Genomic DNA, 25,341 nt, shown 5'->3' with positions numbered 1-25,341 from the left:
AATGAAGCTTTTCTCTGAAGACCACTTCTTTGCTCTGTTGATGTTGGGCTTTTTTCTACAAAACATCCTGCATACACTATGTTTAGACAAATGCTCATTTCCTTCAGAGTCAATGAAATGTCTTTTTAAAACACATTCCTTGGTGGTGGGAGTCTTAGGCAACTGTCTTTCACATTTTCCATATCAACTTCTCATTTAATTCTGGTTGAGAGTCCACACAATTCTTTCACAGGCTTCTCTGACTCAGACAACTTTTTCTGGATGAGCTAATGGTTCATCATTGACAGTTCCTGTATAGCTCTACAGATTTTTTTCCAGTATATCTGTGTTGATAAAAAGATTCCTCTCAATGTCTCTTTTTTGGTCAGCAGGTTTCTGTTTAGTGATATTTGAGTCTTGGTATGTTCCAAGTCACCACTTACACATGTACTTGATCTATTTGTGTTCAACTGTACATGCTCCATAGTAGCATCTCATCACCTCCTTCATCTCAAATGGTGTGCTCCTCATTTACAACGTTTTTTTCTACTGTCCCTGGTCCTGTATCTCAATTGTTATTATACAACATATGACAGGGTGCTTGGTGACCTAGGTAATAACAGATTCAATACAGATCTCAGTATGGCTTCTCCATCATGAATTAATTAACGTCCCCATATTACACTCACCTAAAGTTTCTTAGAAAGGTGCTGTTGGGGATATTAAAAGCTACAACTTCTATAACAGGCAAATTATTCTTCTATTTATTATTATTATTAATAATACACCATTTAAAGAGGCTTTGCATCATGCAAAACACATTTAAATATTTTACAGATTCTGTACCCTCTAGCGCCTTCAACACCATCCAACCTCTGCTCCATAGGGACAAGCTGACTGAGATGAGAGTAGATTCATACTTGGCGGCATGGATTGTGGACTATCTTACAGACAGACTTCAATATGTGTGTCTTGGGAACTGCAGGTCTGACATTGTTGTCAGCAACACAGGAGCGCCGCAGGGGACTGTACTTTCTCCAGTCCTGTTCAGCCTATATACATGTCCTGCCATGTGCAAAAGTTCACTGATGACACTGCTATTGTGGGCTGCATCAGGAGTGGGCAGGAGGAGGAGTATAGGAAGCTAATCAAAAACTTTGTTAAATGGTGTGACTCAAACCACTTACATCTGAATTCCAGCAAGACCAAGGAACTGGTGGTTGATTTTAGGAGGCCCAGGCCCCTCATGGACCCCGTGATCATCAGAGGAGACTGTGTACAGAGGGTACAGACCTATAAATACCTGGGAGTGCAGCTGGATGACAAATTGGACTGGACTGCCAATACTGATGCTCTGTGTAAGAAAGGTCAGAGCCGACTATACTTTCTTAGAAGGTTGGCATCCTTCAACATCTGCAATAAGATGCTGCAGATGTTCTACCATACGGTCGTGGCGAGTGCCCTCTTCTACGCGGTGGTGTGCTGGGGAGGCAGCATAAAGAAGAAGGATGCCTCACGCCTGGACAAATTTGTTAAGAAGGCAGGCTCTATTGTAGGAATAAAGTTGGACAGTTTAACATCTGTGGCAGAGCGACGGGCACTAAGCAAACTCCTGTCAATCATGAAGAATCCACTAACTCCACTGAACAGTGTCATCTATCTATCTATCTATCTATCTATCTATCTATCTATCTATCTATCTATCTATCTATCTATCTATCTATCTATCTATCTATCTATCTATCTATCTATCTATCTATCTATCTATCTATCTATCTATCTATCCCTGTAGAACTCTAAACTGTTCAACAAGCTCAAATTAGCACTAATCAAGGAAAAGAGTTCAACACAAGTGATTTATGACCTTGTCATCACTCTACATTCCGACACTGTAACAACTGACCGTTTGTACTTTTTACTATGTATTTATGTTTTGTTTTCCTAACTTTTTAAAAAATAATTTGTAACGATTTTACTGATGTTTTTGAGCTACTGCACACCTGAATTTTCTTGTGGGGATGAATAAAGTATCAATCTACGTGGGTGCCACCCCATTCAAAGCAGTCATATGTGTTTATAAATGTTATTGTCTTATGTGGGGGAAAAAATATGTTGCTCTTTAAATACTGTATTTTCTTTTGGATGCATGTAATGAGGCAAAAGATATCTTATGAAATGTAGAATTATTAAATGAAAATACAGCCAGCCAAGTACGAGTATATTAATTACATCTGCTTCTGAATGGCAGTAGTATTAATTAATTTTCTTGCTTTGACTAAATCCTTAAATAACTTGACTAACAAGGATTTTGCACTTTATGCTCCATAACATTTTGTAGACACTTTTACTATGAATTATTGGTACATTTTAAGTGAACAATGAGAACATATTTCAATGCACATGGGAAAAATATAAATGTGCCATTTGTTTAAAGCACAGGGCTGGAATGTGAAGTAGAAAAAAACTCAAAGACTGGTAGTAACAATTCCTAAATATCTTTGAGAACAAAAATATACTGCGCAAATGCTAATATTACTGTTCATTGTTAGAATGAAAGCATTAAATTATTTGCATCTTTAGCATTAAAGATAATTATACAGTACATTTACAGTGTTCTTTTCTAACAGGTTATTCATACCCAGAATAAAAAAAAAATTAAAAATTAGCTGTTATTTTCTTGGTCTTGCTTATCTTACATAAATGCAAATGTGGAGTTTTGCATTTTATACAACAGCAAAGCTATGTGAATACATTTTTTCCCCTGCAGTTTTTGTAAAGCTGTCATTTCTTACCAGAGCAATGTGGCAATGATCCGCTCCAGTGCCCATCCAATTGGCACATCCTGGTTGAATTTCCAATCAGAGACCTGCGATTCAGGCAGCTGTACCTCACCACTGATCCCACTGTGAATCTGTCTCCAGAGATCTGTCCATTGGGAGGCACACTTGGGTGACCGCATGAGACCACTGAAAACAGTAAACAGGCATTCAGAATCTGGGTGCATCCATCTCATTATCATAGGTGCCATAATGAGGTCTTTAATTACAATCAGTGATGCACTTTTTTTTTATTAGTGACTTCAAGGTTGCCTTGAGTGACATGATTCTTAAGCTGCCAAACAACAAACAATTTAAATATTCACATATTTAAGATACAGCCACCTGCATTCCACAGTTGATCCTGCATTTCAAAAACAGTTTTTTTTTCTTTTTCCTTTACTGCACATAATGTGAATTCTTAAATAATTTTGATTACAGTTCAACTTTTTTGCATGTTCATAATATCAGGATGAGAAGACATTGCACTCACAAAGACATTGGGGCAGTGAATGGTCCCAAGTTCCATCTCCCTGGCAGGTTAGAATGTGAGTGCCCAGTAGGTAGAAACCAGGATTGCACTGATATGAAACTGTTGTACCAAAGCTGTATCGATGAGGCCCAATGGACTGAACCTGGCGCACTCCGTTGTCAACATGACCTGGATCTGTGCAGTTTACAACTGTGGATACAAAAAAATGTCATATTTAATGAAAGTTTCAGTGAGAGACACCGTGAATATAAAGAGAACCACAGTGTAGGAAGTACATTTTTTTTTCCAGCTTTAAAATGCAACCAAATAATATTAAATATATATTTGGCATGTTAGGATATTTTTACATTGCACTTTTTCTTCTTGTAAACCTGCTCCTCCTTTAGGGGACCTTAAAGTATTTGTGTGCAGAACAAAAAACAAATACACAATGAATATGAAATTTTCATATTTCATATTTGCCACAGATGGTGAAATGTGAAAGTACATTCGGTGTTTTAGCTTTCTTGAAGGTGATAACACATGTGTGTGTCACGTCAGTAGTAGCAAATTTATATTTTAAGACATCCTTATAGGATTTCATCATCATGTTTTACTTTAAAGGATTTGGTTCACAATACTATAAACAGTACATCAGTTTATAACAGTTTCCTAAACTGCCTAGCCCAAAGTAGTGCTACAGGAAAACTGAATGTATTCATGTAGCACCATGTAAAAGGCAGGAATTGACCTTGGATGGGATGCCAATCCATTGTCAGACATACACGCATTGGCACACGACCAGTAAGTGAAGAGATGCTAATTAAACTAACATACAAATACATTTGGGATCTGGGAGTAAACATACACAGTATGTACCAGGAGAAAGACCATGAAGAAATGCGGGCAAAAATGAAAAGGTTAATCTTAAGCTTTTTGTTTAAATGACACCTAGTTCATTCAAATTAATAACAGACCAGTTTGCTTCTTAGCATATGATTTTATGTTATTTATTATTAATACTACCTTTAATATCTCACCAGTGTATATACATTTTTAATTTCTTATGGCTTTTGGTCACATCATCATTGTAAACGAGAACTGGTTTTCAACTGTTTTATGTAATTAAATAAACCCCAGAAAGAAAGAAAGAAAGAAAGAAAGAAAGAAAGAAAGAAAGAAAGAAGTAACTTAGAGGTATGAAAAGAATGGAATTTGCTGGAATTGAAGGAAATGACAAGAGCATCAGAAAAGTGATCACTTGGTGCAAATTGTCTTCAAAAACTGGAAAGCTTTTAAAGGCCATTAAGATTGCATGTATACTTTCAAAAAGGAAAAGGTGTGAGGATCCACTGGTTTTCAACTGTTTTATGTAATTAAATAAACTTCAGAAAGAAAGAAAGAAAGATCAAACTTTGGTAGCATGAGCTATTGTTCTGCCATGTATTTCATTTATAATACAAGCCTTCCAGTACATATTATGAATTGGAAAAACCCCTCTGTTCTTGTTAGTGATTTTATATATTTTCTGCCTTAGATTTTTTTTTTGTCCATAGGACTTTAATATTTTGAAAACCAAAAATACAAGTTTCATTTTTATGTTTGTGTTTTTATCTTACATCTTTTTTTGAACATATTTTATTTTTTTTGTAGTTTTTTTCTTGAGTGATTCATGTTGCGATTTTAGAATTTTGGTAGGTAGTTTAAGTGTTATTAACACTGAAGCAATATGCACGTGAACATTTTGGAAGTTTTCATAATTTGGAAATGAATGAATGTGTGCTCACATGAGGGATTACCTGGAATTTGTATCCTTGGTTAGGCTAAAGTACTGAACTGACATTGCTAGAGCTTAATTTGGTTAAAGTTTGATGATTGTGCTTAATTTAAGCATCCTTGTTTGATCTGGTTAAGGTTTAACAATTGTTCATTTTTTTTGTTTGCCAAAATGTTTGATTGTTCAAATTGTGTATTTATATATTACTTATTTACTGGGTGTGTCTCTGGAGAGACTGTAACTAAGAAATGTACTAGAGAATAAAGATCATCTTAAAATTACTGCAGCTACAAGAGTCCAGGTTTTATGCTTTATGTAGTACTTCTGCCTGTGTGTCTGCTTATGGTGTCACACTTAAGATTATATTGAAAACAAGAATGGTTTACCGTCATTGCTAATTTGTCTGTGGTTTCTCACCCAGATATTATGAGCTCATTATTAATTCTAGGTCAGGAGAAATAGTCTCTACCTAATGTAGTTTTGGATAAAACAGCACTAAGGAAAAAGGTATACTTTAGTTGCTGAAGTTCCAACTGCCTATTGGGCACACTATAACTGACAGTCCACTAACATAGAGAAGTGAAGCTTCTATATACTACTATAGCTTGAAGTATATATTCCCACATAGAAACGAACCTAAGGTTTAGGGTCAGAGTGAAAAGCAAAGGAATATCCACAATATTACAGCCATGAAGACTTGCTTATAAATTCCAGCAAAGCACCATTAGACCTTTGTCAGAGATTATGTATTTGCACTGTCAAGACATGTGGGTTGTTTTGACACCAGATGAAGTATTAGATAGATAGATAGATAGATAGATAGATAGATAGATAGATAGATAGATAGATAGATAGATAGATAGATAGATAGATAGATAGATAGATAGATAGATAGATAGATAGATAGATAGATAGATAGTGTCCCAAGTGGAAATCTGGCTTTATACAGAAGCACTTCAAATGAATACATACATTGATAAATAAATACTGTACAGTATATAGACACACTGTGATAGGCTGTATCACTGGACATTGAGAAAAACTGTATGTTTATAACTAACTAGAGTGGTTCGATTTGTGGTATAGATTAATTATAAAAAGAGAACACCTACCTGTAGGTGTAAACGTTGTTGGCAGTTTTGACATAGGTGGGGAGGGCTGATATTCACGTTAATACGTGAGTGCTGGCACGCTGACATTCCGGCGTTATTTTGTGCCATAACGGAGAAGGATATCAGTGTAGCCGCAAGAGTTACAGCAGAAGGGCATGCAAGGTGGCTGTATAATTAAAAAGTCCCAGAGAAAGACTAAAAGGATGGAAGAAACTTCAGGAAGCTGCCTGAAGTTGGCAGTGCAAGCTTGTGTGTGTGTGTGTGCCGGCAGCTTGTGCACACGTGAATGAGACACCTTAAATATAGAGAAGCTTTGGTGTCGGGCTGGTGTTAATGATTGGATAGATTGATCGGCTCGACATATAAAACTGAGAAGCACCCAGCAGGGGTCGTCTTTTGACCTTCGGGCATAGGAGAGAGAGAAGGTAGCTGAGCAATTTTAATAGAGCAATACTTATCGAGTACTCTTGTATATACAGCATTATTTGATTTCTTCACTGATTTTCTTGTAAATTTTGTGTGTGCCCTTTTTTAACTTTTTAACTTTACTCTGTCCTCTTGATTTTTGTCCTGGGAGAAGGAGGAAGAAGAATAATTTTTTTTCTCATCACCTTTGATTTTGAACCATACGAATACTGTACGGATTCACCTTCACTTATTTTTGTTCAGAATGTGTCACATAACTGAGCTTGCCCTCTTAATTATCTTTTTTGCATACTTACTGTATTAATGACTCCTGGCAATTCCTGTTTGCGTATGATACTGATTAAGCCCTCTAGTTCTAGATAGCAATCCAAAGTTTATTTAGAAACAGTCCGTTTGTTCTAGTTTCTTTCTTGAAAATCCATGTGCATCACCTGGGCTAATAACATCTAGCAGTTGCTTTCTCTCATATTGTCAGTAGGTATTGGAAGAGGATGGCTGGAAGTTTAAAGGGTAAGTAGGGAGCATCTATACAATAATCCATCTGAGCTGCTTTGAGTGCTCACATCTGGCATGACAACACAGTTGCAGTGAACACTTAATAACTAATTAGACAGTGATTTCTCTTTATACAAGTCTCCTTTAGACTTATGCTGTCATTGTCTTGTAGTCACATTTTCTCCACTGGCGAACTACTGCTTCTGCATCAAGTTGAAGTTACCTGTTACTTACAGACCACGGTCTTTTAAAATCTCTCCTTGAGTCACCCAAAATGTAAACATATAGCTCTACTACCTATAGGTATATCTTGGACATGTTAAAGTAACCAGCACTTTAGGTTGTACCACTTTAACTATCAAAACCTATTTCTTTAATCTTATTATGTTCCCCTCATATCTTTAAACACCTAACCTTAGCACCTGATATTCAGTGTGCTGTACCTCCAAACATTGTTCTTGTGCAATTGTATTGTTACTTCTGTCTAATGGGATAGAATGAAGCTCCCATGTTTATATATAACTCAGGCAAATTCTTTCTGTGTCTCCCTTAATGTTAAGGCTGACTATCCCTAGACATTTTAGGTCCTTGTTAAATTATAGCCACTGGCACCTAATGCCAGTCCTTAGGGACATCTACTACTGAATATTCTCTTCTGAAAGAAAAATCTCTGGGATCTCTGGCATGGGAATACATGCCCGTGAAATATAATGAGAATCTCCCTTTTCTGGACTAATAACTCTATCTTACAATGTAGGCCTTTGTTTACAGTGCATAAAATAAATCAGAATAAGGCTGTACTTGCAGGAACAAGCAGTATTGAGTACCCAACAAACATTCTGCATGTGCAACAAAGTATTATACCCACTATTGGAGATCCCTGCCACTACCCTCCTAGGTGCCTGCTTGCACATTGCAAGCCCTTGCCTCAGTGTTCTACCACTTATAGAATGATAGGTGTGTATTCACTCACTTGTTATCTTTGAATGACAGTTCTTACTCTGACTGGGCATTCCATCCTCTGAATTGACTGGTAAGCGGGACTAGCTGGATCTGCCTAACATAGTATTGTTTGCTCATGGATGTTTAGATGGTTTTCCAGTGTTCACTATTGTAGTTTAGAAATATGATTTTTTATCATAGATTAGATTCAGTGATATTTGCTGTTGCAAGGTTCATGGGGTTCTTTGAAGCCCATCAAACATTCACCAGGTATTTTATCATACATTGTCCATTATAATCCTCTTGTTTTAGTCTAGTAGATGGATGTCCAATAACTTACCTCAAATTATATGTTTTAAGACACCAGAAAAATATATAAAACTTCGGAAAATTAGACAAAATGCTCTATACAGTAGGTGTTCACTGTGCCACATTTACCTTCCTAATTTGTTGCTCACTGAAAAACACGTCAATAATTCCTGAATGATCAAATCATACAGAAAAATGACATTTTCTTCCTCTCTGAAACTTGGCAATGAGGGGAGATTATATCCATTTAAATTTGCTGACATCTTCTGAGTATAAATGTATATCCAAACCCAATTTGAAAATATAAGGTGGTGGCCTGGCTGCTGTGTTTTACATCATGTGGAGAGTTAAGAAAATTGTTTTTTTATGATGTAATGTCCTTTGAATACATGACATTAAATATTATTTGCTCTACCTTGCTGTTTATTGCATTCATTTAACAATCCCATAAAATTCTTCACATTTTTCATTTGGAAGTGAATGAACTGTTTACACTGTCACACACGTGTGCATGGGAGGCAGCTGAAGGGCTTAGAGAGGACTGATTATACATCTGCCCCCTTTATGCTAACGCTCTTTCGGAGTTCTCTACAGGTCTTTCCCGGGAAATCCCACCAGGAGCCGACACCTCGAAGAGGGACACATCCCTTCCGGTTCCGGCACCGAGGACGACATCCCTTCCGGTTCTGGCACCGAGGACAACATCACTTCCGCCCTCCATCCTATAAAGCCTCCTGCCTTTGCTCTGGCAGGCAGTTCTGTTTTGGACTCTGTTGAGTAAACTTGACTGTGATGAATCGGTTACTTTTGCAGCCAGGAAACCGGATTAAACGGGTGGCTGCCCCAAACCTTGCCATGCCTCATGTCTCTTCTTCTTACAACACTAACCTCATTTGTGTGCCCTGCTAAGATTCTGTATATATATTGTTACATATGTGTGCCTTATAGACAACTTAAAGGCTCCGGTGGTGGTAATTCAATGCCAATCCACAAGATGGAGATGTATACTAACTGCTCTTCTCTTTCTCCATCTACAGACTGGAAGAATGACAATCCAACCACCTCTGACATCACTTATGGTGTCTGTTCCTCTGGAACCACCTCTTCCTATCTGGCCTGTACTTAACAGAAAGTGTCATCATCCTTGCCAATCTAGTTTAAGACTCTTGTCCTAAGGGGCATTATTTTGCTGAAAAGCCTATATTTATTTGCCTAATAATATACAGGGTTGCCATGCCACCCCAACACATTTTCTTTTGTCCTTGTCATATTATACACTATATACAGTATATACAAATATATATATATATATAGAAAATACAGTATGGTATATGTCCACATGCACTTTACTTACTTCTGCAAGTAGGAATGGAGTTGCTCCATTGACCGTTGGACTGGCATTGGGAGCGGACGGCACCTTGCAGAATATAGCCTGTGTTGCAAACAAACCTCACCAAGTCATTTAGGTTGAATTGTGTACCATGTGTCAGACCATTGCCTGGGTTTCCAGGATGACCACATGTAATGGCTAAAAAGGCATAAAAAATATATATTAGAGTAATACAATTTCAGAAAAAAAAGAACAGTTGCTAACATAATAAAATGCATGGACATTCAATGATATCATACTTACGAACACAAACTGGTGTGCGCCCAGACCAGTGATGGTCCTGCTGGCAGATTCTCACCGACATGCCAATGAGTCGGAAGCCTGGGTTGCACTGGTAAACCACACTGCCTCGATAATTAAAATTTTCTCCTACAATATGTCCATTCACAATTGCCTCTGGAGTACCACAGTGACCAGCTAAATAAAACCAAAAGAGAAAGGATGTCATTTTTTCTTAATTTCCTGAAAGTCTTTAATTTTTGCAAAAATCTTCATTATTTGTAAATACTTAACTGGTACACATTTTGATCCAGACAAAGATTGGCTAATTATAAATAATGCATTGTTGTTTGATTTTTAAAAGTAAAATTATATGACATACTTTGTGAGGGTAAAATGAAAACCTTTTCACAATGAAATGGCAAATTTCTGATGAATTTTTTTTATTTGATTTATCTTTAACTGAAAACTCTGGGATATGTGTTGGACACTGACCATTAGGAAATAATCTCCCAAGCAGACCCAGAAAATCTGGAGAAACTAAGAATTCCAAAAATAATCAGGTGTCTGCTGGTTGGGAGAGCGTAGCTGGGTTGTTCCTCATCAGAACAAGCTGATAAAGAGAGTGAGTTAAACTTTGGACATTTTTGTCTGAAAGCTTTCTAAAGATTAAATACCAAAGTCTTAATATGGAATGAGTTATCTTCTCTTGCATTTTTCAGGACCTGACAGAATAACTGAACAATTAAGCATTGTCTAACCTGATTAGTCCTGAAAAGGGTCATGGTTGGGGGATGCTGGAGCCCAACCCAGCTTGTATAGAGCATAAGGCAGGAACAAACCCTGGAGAGGGCACCAGTTTATTGCAGGATCAACACACACACACACCAACTGCACACTAGGGCCAATTTAGTAGTGCCAAGCTAATCTTTGGACAGTGGGAGGTAATCAGAGGACTCTGAGAAAACACACACAGAAATGGGAAGAACATCCAAATTCCACACAGGGAGGACTCGGTACATGAACACTGGTCTCCCTACTGCAAGGCAGCAGTGCTACCACTCTGCCACCATACCACCCCTGACCAATTAAGCAAGCAGACAAATCCTAAGCTGGGCAACTAACCAAGACAATGAACTTCATGTCCACTCCAGAGGCCATTGGCCAAGCACTCTCGTACACGAGACCCCACCAACGTGTAGCCAGTGTTGCATGAGAAAATAGCAGTGGCACCAAACACAGTCAGGGTGCCAATTTTGTTTCCATTGGGCGGTGTTGGAAGATCCCCACATGAGATAACTAGAATAAAAGCGATACACACACTGATTAATCACTCACTGTCAAAACATTTTTTGTACAATATGACATCACTTACAGATTATTTTGCAAAGGTGCATGCAGAAAGAACATCATAAAGAGAGTAATACTGATCCTAGAAAAATATGGTTTTCAGAACTGGTATTGGTTGATCAATATACAGTATGGCTGGATAAATGTACTATTGTTCTGGTTTTTTAACACCAAAACAGAAAACATACATTAAAGGGTTTTGTAAGACATACAACATAAACACAAGGGAAAAGATAGGTCTGTATTGAAATTATGAAAAATGCACTATATATAAGAAATTCCATACCAATTATAATAAACTAAATGTAATAAATTGCAAAGTAAACATAAATAAACAAAGAAGCAGCACTTACCCTGGCAGGTGGGCTTTGGGATTAGCATGCTCCATGAACCATTCGCCTGGCACTTTATCACACGCTGACCTCTGTAAAAGTACCCCAGATCACAAACAAGCATCATCTGTGTGTTATACTGATTCTGGTTGCCATAAATGACTCTCCATCGTCCATGCTCAACTGAATTGTGGCTGATCTCTGGACACGTGACAGCTAAAAAGAGGAATAGAAAAGTGATTTCTGCATTTACTGCTAAACTATTCTTGTGCAGTAGTTGGGTATGTTCACACCTTAAGTAACGTGTCATATGACACCATACTAACCTTGGCACTGAGGAGGAACATCACTGGGGCTCCATTTGCCAGTCTCTTGGCAAACAATGGAAGCTGACTGTGCAGAAGCTAATTTAAAGCCCTCATTACACTGGTATATAGCTCTTGTGCTCAGTGTGTATTCACGGCCAAATACTGAGCCATTTGCTGGAGCTTGAGGAACTCCACAGGATACAGCTGTTAAAATAAAATAAACCTTAAATTTCACAAGGAGGTATATAATAATGCATAAGGCACTGGCATTAGCAATGGTAACTTTCAGGAGTACTTCATTGATAACACAGATTAACTGTTTTCTGAGATTTCCAAGGTGGCCTTATAGCAGCAGCAAGTCAGTGGGTAGCGTCTCAGGATGTTCTTGGTGTCTTGCTTATACTTACATTTTGGAAATGTATACTTGTAAAGAAGACTGATTCTTTCAGAACAACATGAAAAGATTTGTATTTTTAATGGCTTAACCTTGCTGGGTAGCTCCTATATTTCTTAGATGGGTTCCAAAATAGGGAGACATTTTGTTTTTGGTCCATTAGAATTTTGTATATTTTAGATCCTTTTTGAAAATATAAAATAATGACACATAGGATGTGATAGGAACTGTACATATGTCAATATCTTAAGATATATTTGAAGCAGAACAATAACTTTTAAATATCCATTCAAATATCATAGGCTTACATTCAGATATTAACACAAATTAAGTAGTTCTATTTTAATTTTAGATATTTATCATGTTCTGTCTTTCAGACATGTCCAGCAGGCTAACACCTTACTACCACATGGCCTATGTGGTTCTGCTTGCCACTGAATATAAAGAAGCATAAAACCCATTCCTTAATTTTCCTATGGATACTACAATGGCTGAACACCACTACACAGGATTTAAGTTTTCAGCCGAGCCACTAAATTAACTAATATAAGCAATTTGTCAATTAAATTATGATTAGATTATCCAAGTGTTTCAGTCTAAGAAGCCACATGAAAAAAGTGTGAAAGCAGGTTTTCCAGTCAGTGAATGTATTTCTTACAGCGGTCACTAAAAAGTTCCATTAGCCGTCTGACAGTATTAAAGTTGACTGTTCTACATGTCAGATGTTCTAATCCAACATCTGATTATACTTTAATTTTCTTCACTGGTTACTGTTAGATGTAATATCTATGAATTATTAAGTGCTAATTTAAATCAAAGGTAAACTGGTACACTGGGAAGGAGACTTGGTGGCAAATGTGGTAGAATTGCCGTCTCATAGTTTCATTGACCAGTCATTGTCCATCTGGAGTTTGCACATTCTGCCCATGTCTGTCTTGCATTTTCCTCCTGGCACAGTACTCTTGAGTTTCCAATCAGAACCCCAAAGATATGCAAGTTAGACCAGCTGGTGATTCCAAATTGACTCTGTATGAGTGTGAATGGGCCAGGGTTGGTTCCTTCTTGTGCCCAGAGCTCTTGAAATTGTCCCCAGTCTCCCTCATCCCTCAATCGGATTATGCAGGTTTAAAAATAATATGTTATATGGTGATCTGGGAGCAGAGTTGTGACCTGGGGACAACAATTCAGCTGAATTAGTAGCAGAATACAAGGGTAATGTGGAGGGCATGATTATTTATTTAAAATTAGCCACCTATTGTTAAGCCTCTGACCCGCTAAACCACATATCTCAATTAAAATGTCGGAAAAGGCATGAGAGTAGCCATTCTTAAAATATATTTTAGTTCAATATGTGCCAAGTACGCTGTAGTTCAGTTTAAAAGGTGCCATTCACATACTGTATAGCTTGTCTAAAATGTATATCTTAAATGTACCTAGAGCAAGAGCAAGATCCAACCTGTGAGCAATGTCATCAAGCACAAGAATCAATGTTCCATTTGTCCTGAGCCGATACTATACAAGGATCTAGTCAGAATTGTTTTTCAGAACTTCACGAGAACTAATTCATGTAATTCTAAAGTAAACATGTGGTGCCTCTTCCCAAACCTTTTGTTTATGTTATTTTTTTGTTGTATTTGACTGTATGTAAAGATTTTTTTTCGATAGGGCCCTGTAACCATAAAGCTCTCCTTATTGACTGCTGACTTTGACTATATGTCTTTCAAATATGCTGCTGTACTTGCTGTATTATTTTCACTCAATCAAGTTGTGTTATTATGTTTTGTTACTTAAAATAAAAAAGGAAATAAAAGGATGTTTTAACCATAATTACAAAATACTGTAATTTCTTTCACATGGTCTGTTAATAATAACAAACAGGTGTAATGTACTTAATAAATTTGTAATAACCAAGAAGGATCAGCAGGCCAACTGCCAATCTTGGGTGGACCCCAAATTGTACAGCTTTCTAACAAAACACTGATTCTTATGTCATAATTCTGCATTTTATTTTCTTAGTGGTGTTCCAATTGCTATTGCACTTATATAACTGCAATGACACTCTAATAATTTACATATATACATTATTATTTTATCACATTTCATGGAAAGCATTATTTAAATACTTTTATTGATATAAAATTAACATAAACATAATCAAAACTTGTTTCTGTATAAATGTCATTTAGACTACTGAAATAAGCCTCCACTCACAAGCACATATACACACGTGCAAGCACACAGCCTGACATCTTAAATCCATAACCGTTTTTATGGTTTAAACTTTATAAATGCTGCAACAAATGCATATGAATTATCTGTTATTCTAAGAAGTGTATAATTACCTTGGTCAGTATGACCTCCTATTTATATGCACACAACTTTACAAAGCTTCCAGTGACATTTAATAAAGACTGACAGAAAGTACATTCTGTTCATCTATGAATTTCATAAAAGAAAACTGTATGCGTCTATTCAGAACAGACCTGTATGTGAGTCAGTTCCAGAAAACCTCCAAATAAAACACATTCAATCATTTACAAGAAAAACGTCTTTTTAAAATATTTTACCTTGACAAAGAGGCACCATTCCACTCCACTGATACAATCCTTGTGATGTACGAATGCATGTGACTACGCCTAGTCCAATTAGCCGGTACCCTTGGTCACAGTTGAAACGTAACGTACTGCTCAGTTTCGTGCCAGTCTGACTGTGGAAAGACCCATGAGTTGGTGGTTTTGGCAGGCTGCAGTACGGAGCTGTAGAACAGATAAAGAAGCTTATGAAAAATAGGTTCTCATTGTATCTTAGTACTTCACTTTGGAGTCTATTCTAGTGCATTTTCTTAAAAGTCTAATTTATTAGTAAGGACCTTGAGTCGGATACATAACCATTTGACACCCCTCAGTGAATGGGTCACACAAGAGCCACTTTTCTGGGTAAGCCCATAGAATGCCATGACATAACTTCTGTTCTGTCTTTTGACTGTTGTTTGGGTCACAAATAAAACAATTAAATAAGTTTATCTTAATTTTGTATAACCCTTGCCTATCTGCCTATCTATCATTTCAATTCTTTGTCTAGCTATTCCCTGCTCACTGTTATTTCCTATCACACCTATGGTTTCTATTTGTCTCAGTCCTTCCACACTTTTGGCCTAAATTCACTGAATTTTTTCCTCACTCTTGTTAAACAGACCACTGGAGAGGTGACCCATATTGTTACAAAAATGCTTTACCCTGGATCTCCCAACCCACATCATTCCACAACACTCTAGACACATCAAAATATCATCTAAGTTTATTGCTTTTATTGCTTAAATATTACTTCATTATTCTTATGGCTACAATGTCCTCCATGTTTTAGACAAAAATCTATGATGTTTACATTCAATACACAGATACACCTCAGTATTTTGCCACAAGCAGCAATAAACTGATTGCATGTCAGCTATGTAATCGATATACATTTTGTGCTTTTCTTAGTGTGGATGTCACTTCATTTAGAGATGTTGTAAAACTGTTGTTTCACTTCATTTTACAATTTTAGTATAAACTTTTCTAACTGAAACATGTCCTTTGTATCTTTTTTTACCCATTTTGGAAGATACTTTTCTCTTTTCTGACCTCTTGAAAAGGCACTATATTTTAGTGTGATTAAATGACCTGCACTGCAACCAACAATGCAGTATACTAATACTATACCAACACCGTAAATCAATGAAGCACATTCAGACACATATTTAGTATTCTGTCAAACACTTAATTGATTTTTAGCATAATATTTAAAAGTATATTTTTTTCTGTGAAAAAACAATTAGCAATGACATTGACCAGGCTGATTTACTCAAATATGTTTTGAAGCACATCATAAAGTAAGCTCTAGTACTAAAATTATATTTATTCTATTATATTTCATGACAAAGTTCCCAATGTATTGACAACTAATCAATCTGTCACATTTCAAATTACATTGTGAAAGTAAAATATAGCAAGATGCTGACAAAGGAGGTTGCTTTTTTGCCAAATGTTGTGGAAATTAGTTGTATCCAGCAGTTGAGCAAACAATACCTTTAGCTGTTTTCCATGCTAACGGGAGAGAAAAGAAAGACTGAGAAGCTAAAGCTTTTCTCTACTCGAACACAAGCTAGCTACTCTCAGTTAAATGACAAGATGATAAAAGAGACATGCAGAACACAGAGCAAGGTTCTTTTTATAATTTAAAATGTATTTTCATTTTTTATACGGAAATTTTTATTCTAAAGAAACGGCAACACAGGGAGAGTTTTGATTAGAAGGCCAGATACAGTCCAGCTTTCCATGTTATATTCAGTAGATATGCTCATTTAACAAAACCCAGTAATAAAGATAGATATTTTCTGCATGTCATTAAAAATGTTACTATGTTACTAAAAGATTTTGCATTAATTTGAATAATTAAAATTAATGGAAGAAGTGAACTGTACAAATGCTACCATAACAGTATAGAATGTAGTGTTTGACCTCGGTTAAATTTAGGTTTGAGAACATTTTGTAAGAATTTTGTACAGTCTTTGTTTTTATGTACAGTAGTTTTCTTCTTGAAACTTATTTTTCCTTTAGTACCTTAAAGACAATTCTCTACGGAAATCAACGTATCTCAGTGTGAGGATGTTAGAGTGAGACTGAATATACAGTATATCACTTAATATACTCACATCTCATTTAACATTTCCAAATAAGAATTGTTTCAGAACATTTTCAAATGGTTAAATAAAGTATACATTCATAAACGTGCTTAATCCAGCTCAGGGTCAAGAGCAGCAGGGTGTGGTGCTGACGGCACAGGGTGCAAGGCAGGCAACATCTTGCATAAAGTCTGACTAGACGCATTTTTTTCTACAGGTGAGCAAGATGAACCCAAGTCCTTTGTAAACTGTGACTGATATATATATTATAACTACACTTAATTTTACAAAACTTAAATAGCTAACTCTTCCATTGGATTAAAGCAAAAACAAGAATTTACATTTTTTTTACTTTATTTGCTATATAATCAACTTCCATAAGCATCATTTTAGAAAATAAGAGCAGATACTTTTAAGTTTTTACTGTACCTGAGTAGCGTATCTTGAACCCTTTCTGACTTGAAGCATGATCCGAGGACCAGCGAAGATACACCTTATTGCTGGTGCTGGAGACACTCAAGGGAGATGAATAGTTTCCACTCAAAGTCATAAGAAGGGGACTCTGGCTGGATGGACCTGGAAAAGAAACTGTGTCACAAAAGCCACATGTCCCCAGATGAAAATATCCTTGTACTCTGCATTCGGTTTCACTCAGGATGTACTTTTATGTAATAAAGTTGTTTTCCTTTTATAATCCATGTATGGTAGGTATTCATTTCTTATGTATTTCTAGGTTGTTTTCTTTATTGATTTATGTATTTTAAATATTTATGCAACAAGCCCCTTGAGGCATAACATTCTGTTCAAACGGAAAAAGCTGTAGCTTGCAGTCCAGAGCTATTATTACCACCTTATGTGGCATCCTGTAACTGGCTCAGAGAAAACTGGGTCCTTATCAAATAAAATATTCATAAAGACTTGAAGGCTTTACAACTGATTTAATCCCCAAATTGAGACGTTCAAGCTGTCTCAGATATGATTTGGCATGAGAAAAGATACCTACCAGTAAACACTGCCATTACTTAAGGCTTTAACACTTATTTTAGAGATTTCAAAGGTGCACCACTTAATGACCCAATTTATTTTGAATTTTGTACATCCAACCTGTTAACTTCATCATACTTCAAAGTAAAAGTCACACAAGTAATAGAAATGATTATTATTATTATTTTTTACCTATTGTCCTATGTTTGAGTCAGCTGATGTTTAACCCCAATCAGGCCAGTGCAAAGTGCTCCAAGTTCTGTTGAATTTAATCTTGGTACCCATCATTGCCAGTCTTTGCCACATTTGTCTTAATACACAATAATACTCTAGAAGAATTGCTGTCATTTCTATGCCTATTCTGCAGGCTTGAGAAATATAATGGTGTGTCAGTCAATGCTTTTACGTATTTACAGAATTTTGTTCATTCCAGTATGTACAAGAAGGCAATTATAGTACTCCGACTTTACCTTTAAAATTTGATATTTTGTCCATTATAGCTAATTGCTGGAAGCATTTCAAGCCATTAGAAGATACAATTGAGAAACACAATCTTTAATTGTATGGGGATGGCACTGATTTATATTCAGTACTCAATATTTATAAGCCCTCAATTGTGTTCTTAGTCAGTTGTTCATAGAGTTAAAACCCTGAGTAAAAATGACTTGTCCTTTAACTTGCAAATCAAACACAAGTAGACAGAAATTCTGCAGATAGAAAGAAGAACCTGTCAACTCAGCGTTCATAACCATTTGTTTTGCTGAAACAACACTCAATTTAGGTGTCATCTTTTACGCCAATCTACTACTTAAAATGCATGTTAATACCCATATTTTTTTCTAATGAAGAATTTAAAAATGAGGGGCAATTTCTCAATAAACAGGACATAGAAAAGCTGTTTTATCATGCTCATTGCTCAAGTAGAATTGGCTACTTTATTAACGTTGTGCTGAAAAATTCGAGTTTCTAGGCTTTACTCCATTTAAAATATACAGCTGCAAATATCATTACTGGAATTTGGAAGTATAAACCTTACATCTTTGTTTCTTAAGTCTCCATGTTCGCTCTTGGTTAAGTTCCACTTAAGTTGATTTTAAAATTTTACTTCTTTTTTAAGCCATAAATAACTTCAGCTCTCATTACTTTAACACATTTCTTAAACAATAATTCCAAAAAAGCTGAGACAATATGGAAAATGCTAACGTAAATTTTCTTTGATTTGTGTTCACAGAAAAACTGACTAGGTATTTTATGTTTTACCTAATCAACTGCATTATTTTTTTAAAGATATACATTTATTCTGAAACTGATGCCTGCAACACATTCCAAAAAAGTTGGGATGGGGTGAGTTTATTTCTAGTAACGGAGTGACAAGGTAAAATGACAAGGTGATGTGAAACAAGTGAGGTATTTATGTTCTAATATTTAAGGAGCCTCTAAAAAAGTCCTATTCATTCAAGGAAAAAGATAGGTCAAGGCTCATTAATTTACCATCAGATGTATCAGTGAATAATCCAGCACTTTGAGAACAACATTCCCCAAAACAGATCAATAGGATTTTGGGTATTTGCCCTCTTTGGTGCACAACATAATTATAAGATTCAAAGAATTCAGTGAAATCTCAGTAGGTGAAGATCAACATGAATGTGCATGGTCTCAGATCTCTCAGATGTCACTATCTTAAAAAAGCATGACATGGGCTCAGGAATTCCATGGTAAACCTTTAGCAATCAATGCCATTTGCAACTGTATCTACCGATGCTAGTTAAGGCAATACTATACAAAGCAACAGCCATAAATCAAAACTATCTAGTAGCACTGCCAACTTCTGTGTGCTCGGTCTCATCTGAGATGGAAAGTAGCATAGTGGAATCATGTCTGGTGAGTCAGCATTTCAAATAGTTTTTGAAAAAAATACCAGTCATGTTCTCTGGGCCATAAAGGGAAATGACAATTGAAGCTGTTATCAGCATTTGGTCCAAAAGCCACCATCTGTCATGGTATGGGGGTGTGTCAGTGTCCATGATATGGGTAACTTGCATATCTGTAAATGCACCATTAATTCAGTGGATATGTATAAATCCTGGAGTAACATATGCTGTCATCCAGACGCTGTCTTTTAAGGGGATATGCTATTCTCATTACTAGAGAAATACTGTTTAAGTAGTAATGGAGTAAACTTGAGGAATGGTGATTTCAGTTTCCTCACACTGCCATGTTTTACTTTTGATATACACTAGTGGTCTAGACTACCCCAGAACGGGAACACTTCAGTGAAGTACAAAAGGCCATGCAATACTCACAAATATATGAATGCATAATATGTACTGTATATAACCAGCTGTCCCCTGCAGCTCTGCCCTCATAGTAGTGAAAGAGGACAGAATTTGTATTGAGATGAATTTATATTGATAACTTTTGTATCCATGGGCCTATTGATATGCAGTATTTTTGGTTTTGCTATTGGGGTGAGAATATAGCTGTGATCTCTTTCCCAAAAATGTAAAAAATTGACCAAGTGGAAGGTGGGTACGCTCCAACGTTAAATGTTGCCACTGTATCTGATCATATTCAGCTCTGACAGGAGACCGTTTCCCACGTGGAGAGAAGAGCACGTGACCGTGATATCTCTGCCAATGAGCAGCTACCCTCTAAAACACACATAGCTGAGATTTCGCTCTCAAAAACATCAAATGTTGCTCATTAACAATCTGTAGATTATAATGTCTGATGAACAAACAGGTATTGCTAACTAAGCGGAGGCAAGGTACACTCCAACAGGTGGTGAGAGGTAGAGCAACTCGACTGGAGGCTTGAGCGTAAGTGAAGATAGCCTTGCCTTTGGCCCGCAGCCTGTCTCTCGGATTTACGTGAATAAATCGGTGCCGCGCCCGAACTACAACATGATGCTTAGCACGATGAGAGAAGTTGCAAAATCAATCGGAATATTCAAACAAATTATAGAAAAAAAAAACAATTAAATCCGTTAAGTAGTTCTCTCGTGAAAAGCAGGCAGACATACAGACAGACAGATGTTGGATTTTATATATAAGGTTGGTAGCGTGTTGTGGTAGATGAGACATTTGACTTTAAACACCAGACTGCTGGTTCGGTCTACAACTCTTCCTCATTTTATGAACCTGAACAAGTTAATTAACCTGCCTATGTTCAAAGTCTGTAAACAGTTATAAAGTATTCTGACTTTGTAAGGAACCATGGATACGCTAAGAGATATTAACATCTTTTTAGGACTCATAACATTTTAAATGTAATTATACAATAATAACAGACTCCAGAAAAATAAAAAAGAAGAAAAATGATCATGATAGGTGGTGAATTAATGTTTACCATGTAAAGTATTAATTAAATTAGTAAACCATTGTGGTTCTGTATGGGATAAGCAAGTCTAAAAACTAACATAAGAAGAAGTATCTAGAGGTTTCAATGTGGCACAAGAATATGAGTTTAATAAGCATATTAAACATAAGATACATATTATTAAATATTTTTCTTTTTGTATAAACAACTTCTCTCCTACTTTATATTTGACAATCTATTTAGTGCATTGAATTTTACAATTTGTGCAACACTATGAGCTATTTTAATGAAAAGTATTATATACGAGTGAATTGATAACAAAAACTTCTACATTTATTTATTAATATAATGTGCCACATTTAATTTGTGCATATGTTTTTTTTAATATGCCTTAAATAGTGCATAACACTATAATTCACTGCAATAACACTGCAATTTGAAAATACAAGAAAACAAGAGGACATACCATCAAAGATTTCCAGCTCATCATACTGTCGACTGCTTTGGAAGTGTTCGATATTCAGAGAAATGTTGTATCCTGGCTCTACTTTAATTACCCAGGAGCACGTCTGGAAATGTGGGAAGCTGCCTGGGATAGTTTGGCTGAGAACTACTCCAGTTGAATCAGTCAGGACTTCATTCATAGGGCAGTGCACTGGAACAAGTAATATCAGAAACAAGGTCAGCAAAACTCAAAAAATAACAATGGAAATAACAATTTACATTTGGTATTTTACTCATCTTAGAAATGGCAATCAGTAGTCAGATTTATGAATGCAGACTGGCACCAGATTATTGGAATACCCCAAAATAAACACACAGAGGGGTAAATTACATGGACTATGTAACTCTAATTCTCTAGGTAAATTAAACAGTTGGTATTGTCCACAGTTCATCCATCCAAATGTCTAGCTTAGTACAGCAAGAGTCAGGAATGCGAAGCCTGTGGCTGTCAAGTTTTTTTGGTTTTTTTTTGTGGGTAAAACTGTTTGATGGGTCCATATACATGTATAGTCTGGTTACTCACATTGAGCTATGTTAATCAGACTGAACGTGTTTTTAAAGTTTGAGCAGATATAGAACTGGTGATTCTCTTGTGCAGTGAGATTGCGATTCTTCTTCCTCCTTTATTGTATATCACAAAATTCCTGTGAAATGTTTTAACATCTGATCAAGCAGGTGTGGGAAATAATAGCAAAAAATTCATGAAAAGGACGAATGAAAAATAAAATGTAAACTGAAGTCATATTATAACCAGAAAAAAGTTTAACAAAAGTAAATTAAATGACTCAGAATCAAAAAAGTAATTAATACAAGACTGTTCAAAAGGTTGACAAGCTGAAACAAAGATTTGCACTAGAAGAAATGACAAACAGAAAGTATTGTATCTATTACTATTTCAGATAAAATCAATAATACAAATATAAAGTAAAGATACAGTTAAATCAGCAAAAAGATAAAGCAAACGTGTAATTAAGTTTTTATAAAAGAAGAAATGAAAACAATGGCAAAATAAAAATAAGCTTGAGGGTTAAAAATTTTAAAACAGAAAAGTTAGGTGAGCTTCAGGCAGAAGGTCAAATGCATGCTGTTCTGAGGGGAATTTACCAAATTCTGCCTAAAATTAGGTTATCATTGGAGTCCCTCACTCAGTTACTCTAATTTGTACTATAGCAGTAGAGTGTTGTACCGTGTTAGCCATAGATTGATACAGGAGAAAGTAGGGTGAAATGACACCTTTTATTGGCTAACTAAATAGATTACAAATGCAAGCTTTCGAGGCCAGATGAAGAGGCCTTAGCTGCCTTCAAAGCTTGCATTTGTAACCCATTTAGTTAGCCAATAAAAGGTGTCATTTCACCCTACTTTCTCCTGTTCTAATTTATACTAAAAATACTGCTTCAAATATACTGTAGTTAGTGAAATTTTATGATGATACAAACAGTAAAGGAGAGCAAAAACTGTAGAAATGAAAGAAAATTTTGTAAAACTCTGGAGCTCCTTTAAAAACTGGATAGATGTATAGTAAATATAGCTAAATGTGGAATTTAATGAAAAAGTGAAGCAACATTTTATAGCTGACCTAAAGGAAGCAAACTTTCAAAAGGATGGGTTTACAGTGTGACAACACACAGTAGATAATAAAAAGGGAAATACATTATTAGGTTGTATTTTAAATATGTTTTATTATAAATTAAAGAACAGTATGGTCAGATTCTATAATTGAAAATGTGAAAGACTAGAAAACAAGTGAATTCATTCCTCAAAAGGTGAATGCTTACTGTAGAATTTCCACAGAGAGAAATAAATGATCTGTGATGGGGATTTTATCTGAGATCAAGGCTGTACAGCAAGGACCTGTTTGAATGGTTTATGGATTCAAGGTTTCTTTATTATAATAAGTGATATACTGTATATTGTATTCACAAAAGACAGTGGTAAGGACAGAAAAAAAAAATTGTAAAAAGGAGCTACTGTGTGAGAGCCTTGCTTGTGCCATTACTTTTTCCTCATTGATTCAAGAAAGGTGATCGTGGATATTCAGATACAGTAGTCCTAGCAGAGGAGGTGAGCTAATAAAGCAAACAACATTTAAAAACACCCAAAAAGTGTCTGCCAACTGCAAAAAACTACAACAATAATGTACCAGTTACAAGAACTTCCAAAAAAAAAAATGTAAAGCTGCCATTCAATTTCCAAAATACATTCAGTAATAGGAGAAGTATAAAGTGTGTGTTTAAATATGAGGTCTTGTAGATCATCAGAAAAGTGGGGTATAATTTATACACGCAACTGAAATACTGTGAAAGAAAGAAAGAAAGAAAGAAAGAAAGAAAGAAAGAAGCAACTTAGAGGTACGAAAAGAATGGAATTTGCTGGAATTGAAGGAAATGACAAGAGCATCAGAAAAATGATCACTTGGTAAAATTTTTTTCAAAAAATGAAAAGCTTTTAAAGGCCATTCAGATTGCCTGTATACTTTCAAAAAGGAAAAGGTGTGAGGATCTACAGTATGTATTTGAATGCTCATGTCATTAAGGGATACCCAAAGATCGAGCTAGAATGCAGTCAGTAAACAAACTGCTAGAAAATTTAAAAAAAGCTAAAAAAGAAAATTTTGAACTAGAATCTATATTGTTTTCAACATGAAATCTACAAAATTCAGGATTACGTTGAAGCAAATATTTTAAATTAAATACAACATAAATATAAACTTTGATACTGCTCTAGAAAGTGGTATTAATCTGAAAGGACATATTTATCTAAACACAGACATCATATTTTAATTTAATTTTATCCAGAACTGACAGTTTATCCAGGTAAATTTCTTTCACCAGACTGACAAGCACATATTCTATCAGATTGTGGCAAGAAGATGTTAGTCTGCCCCTGGCCTTTACGCTATTAGTTGATGTGCATTTTAGATTAAGTTTTTGAGATTATGCTAGTATTTAGGACCTTTGCGGGTGAGTGGAAACGAGACACTTAATGGCACTGTATTTAGGGGGAATTAACACAGGTGGGAGAACAACATAGCTAGGATTTTGTTCATTGATAGAGAAATTACTGACATTTAGAAGAAATTTAAATACTGAAATCATGGCAGCGAAAAAACCTCATGTGGCAGCTGAATAGCTTTTGTCCTTACCTGCCACATGACTTTTCCACTGTTATTATCACCTCTGTCTATGTTAACCCTCAAGCTAGTGTAGATAAGGCTTTATCTAAACCTCACAATGTGCTTAGAGAACATCTAATCAAGCACATTGACGCAGTATTTATTGTGGCATTGGACTTTAACAAAGCTAACCTCAAATGGGTCATACCAGACATTCACTAGCATGTCACAAACCGAAACAGAGGGAGAAAAGCACTGGATCATTGTTACACTTAGGTGTTATATCAGGCCACAAAGCACTTTCACAGCCAACTTTCAGCAGGTCGAACATGCCATTTTCCTTCTCCCCAAGTTTAACCAATGCATCATGAAAGAGGGTTCAGTAATGAAAGAGATCAATGCTGGTCCGCCCATTCAGAAGCAATGCTACAGGATG

At 35.9% G+C, this 25,341-nt stretch overlaps 1 protein-coding gene across 1 annotated transcript in view; it reads right to left on the bottom strand.

Moving 5' to 3' along the window:
- csmd2 (CUB and Sushi multiple domains 2) overlaps positions 1–25,341 on the bottom strand; it is a 967,861-nt gene that overhangs the window by 47,149 nt on the left and 895,371 nt on the right. Inside the window, exons 49-58 of the mRNA XM_039739491.1 lie at positions 21,753–21,941; positions 17,414–17,560; positions 14,889–15,077; positions 11,946–12,131; positions 11,641–11,835; positions 11,063–11,236; positions 9,962–10,135; positions 9,683–9,856; positions 3,289–3,477; positions 2,772–2,945 (exon numbers count right to left, since the gene is read on the bottom strand). Coding sequence (XP_039595425.1) covers positions 2,772–2,945; positions 3,289–3,477; positions 9,683–9,856; positions 9,962–10,135; positions 11,063–11,236; positions 11,641–11,835; positions 11,946–12,131; positions 14,889–15,077; positions 17,414–17,560; positions 21,753–21,941 — 1,791 coding nt within the window. The remainder of the gene's footprint in view (positions 1–2,771; positions 2,946–3,288; positions 3,478–9,682; positions 9,857–9,961; positions 10,136–11,062; positions 11,237–11,640; positions 11,836–11,945; positions 12,132–14,888; positions 15,078–17,413; positions 17,561–21,752; positions 21,942–25,341) is intronic.

The sequence above is a fragment of the Polypterus senegalus genome, chromosome 17 (assembly GCF_016835505.1).
Source record: "Polypterus senegalus isolate Bchr_013 chromosome 17, ASM1683550v1, whole genome shotgun sequence".
NCBI lineage: Eukaryota > Metazoa > Chordata > Cladistia > Polypteriformes > Polypteridae > Polypterus > Polypterus senegalus.
The sequence above is the reverse complement of the archived record's forward strand: the minus strand, read 5'-3'. Positions and strand labels throughout refer to the sequence as shown.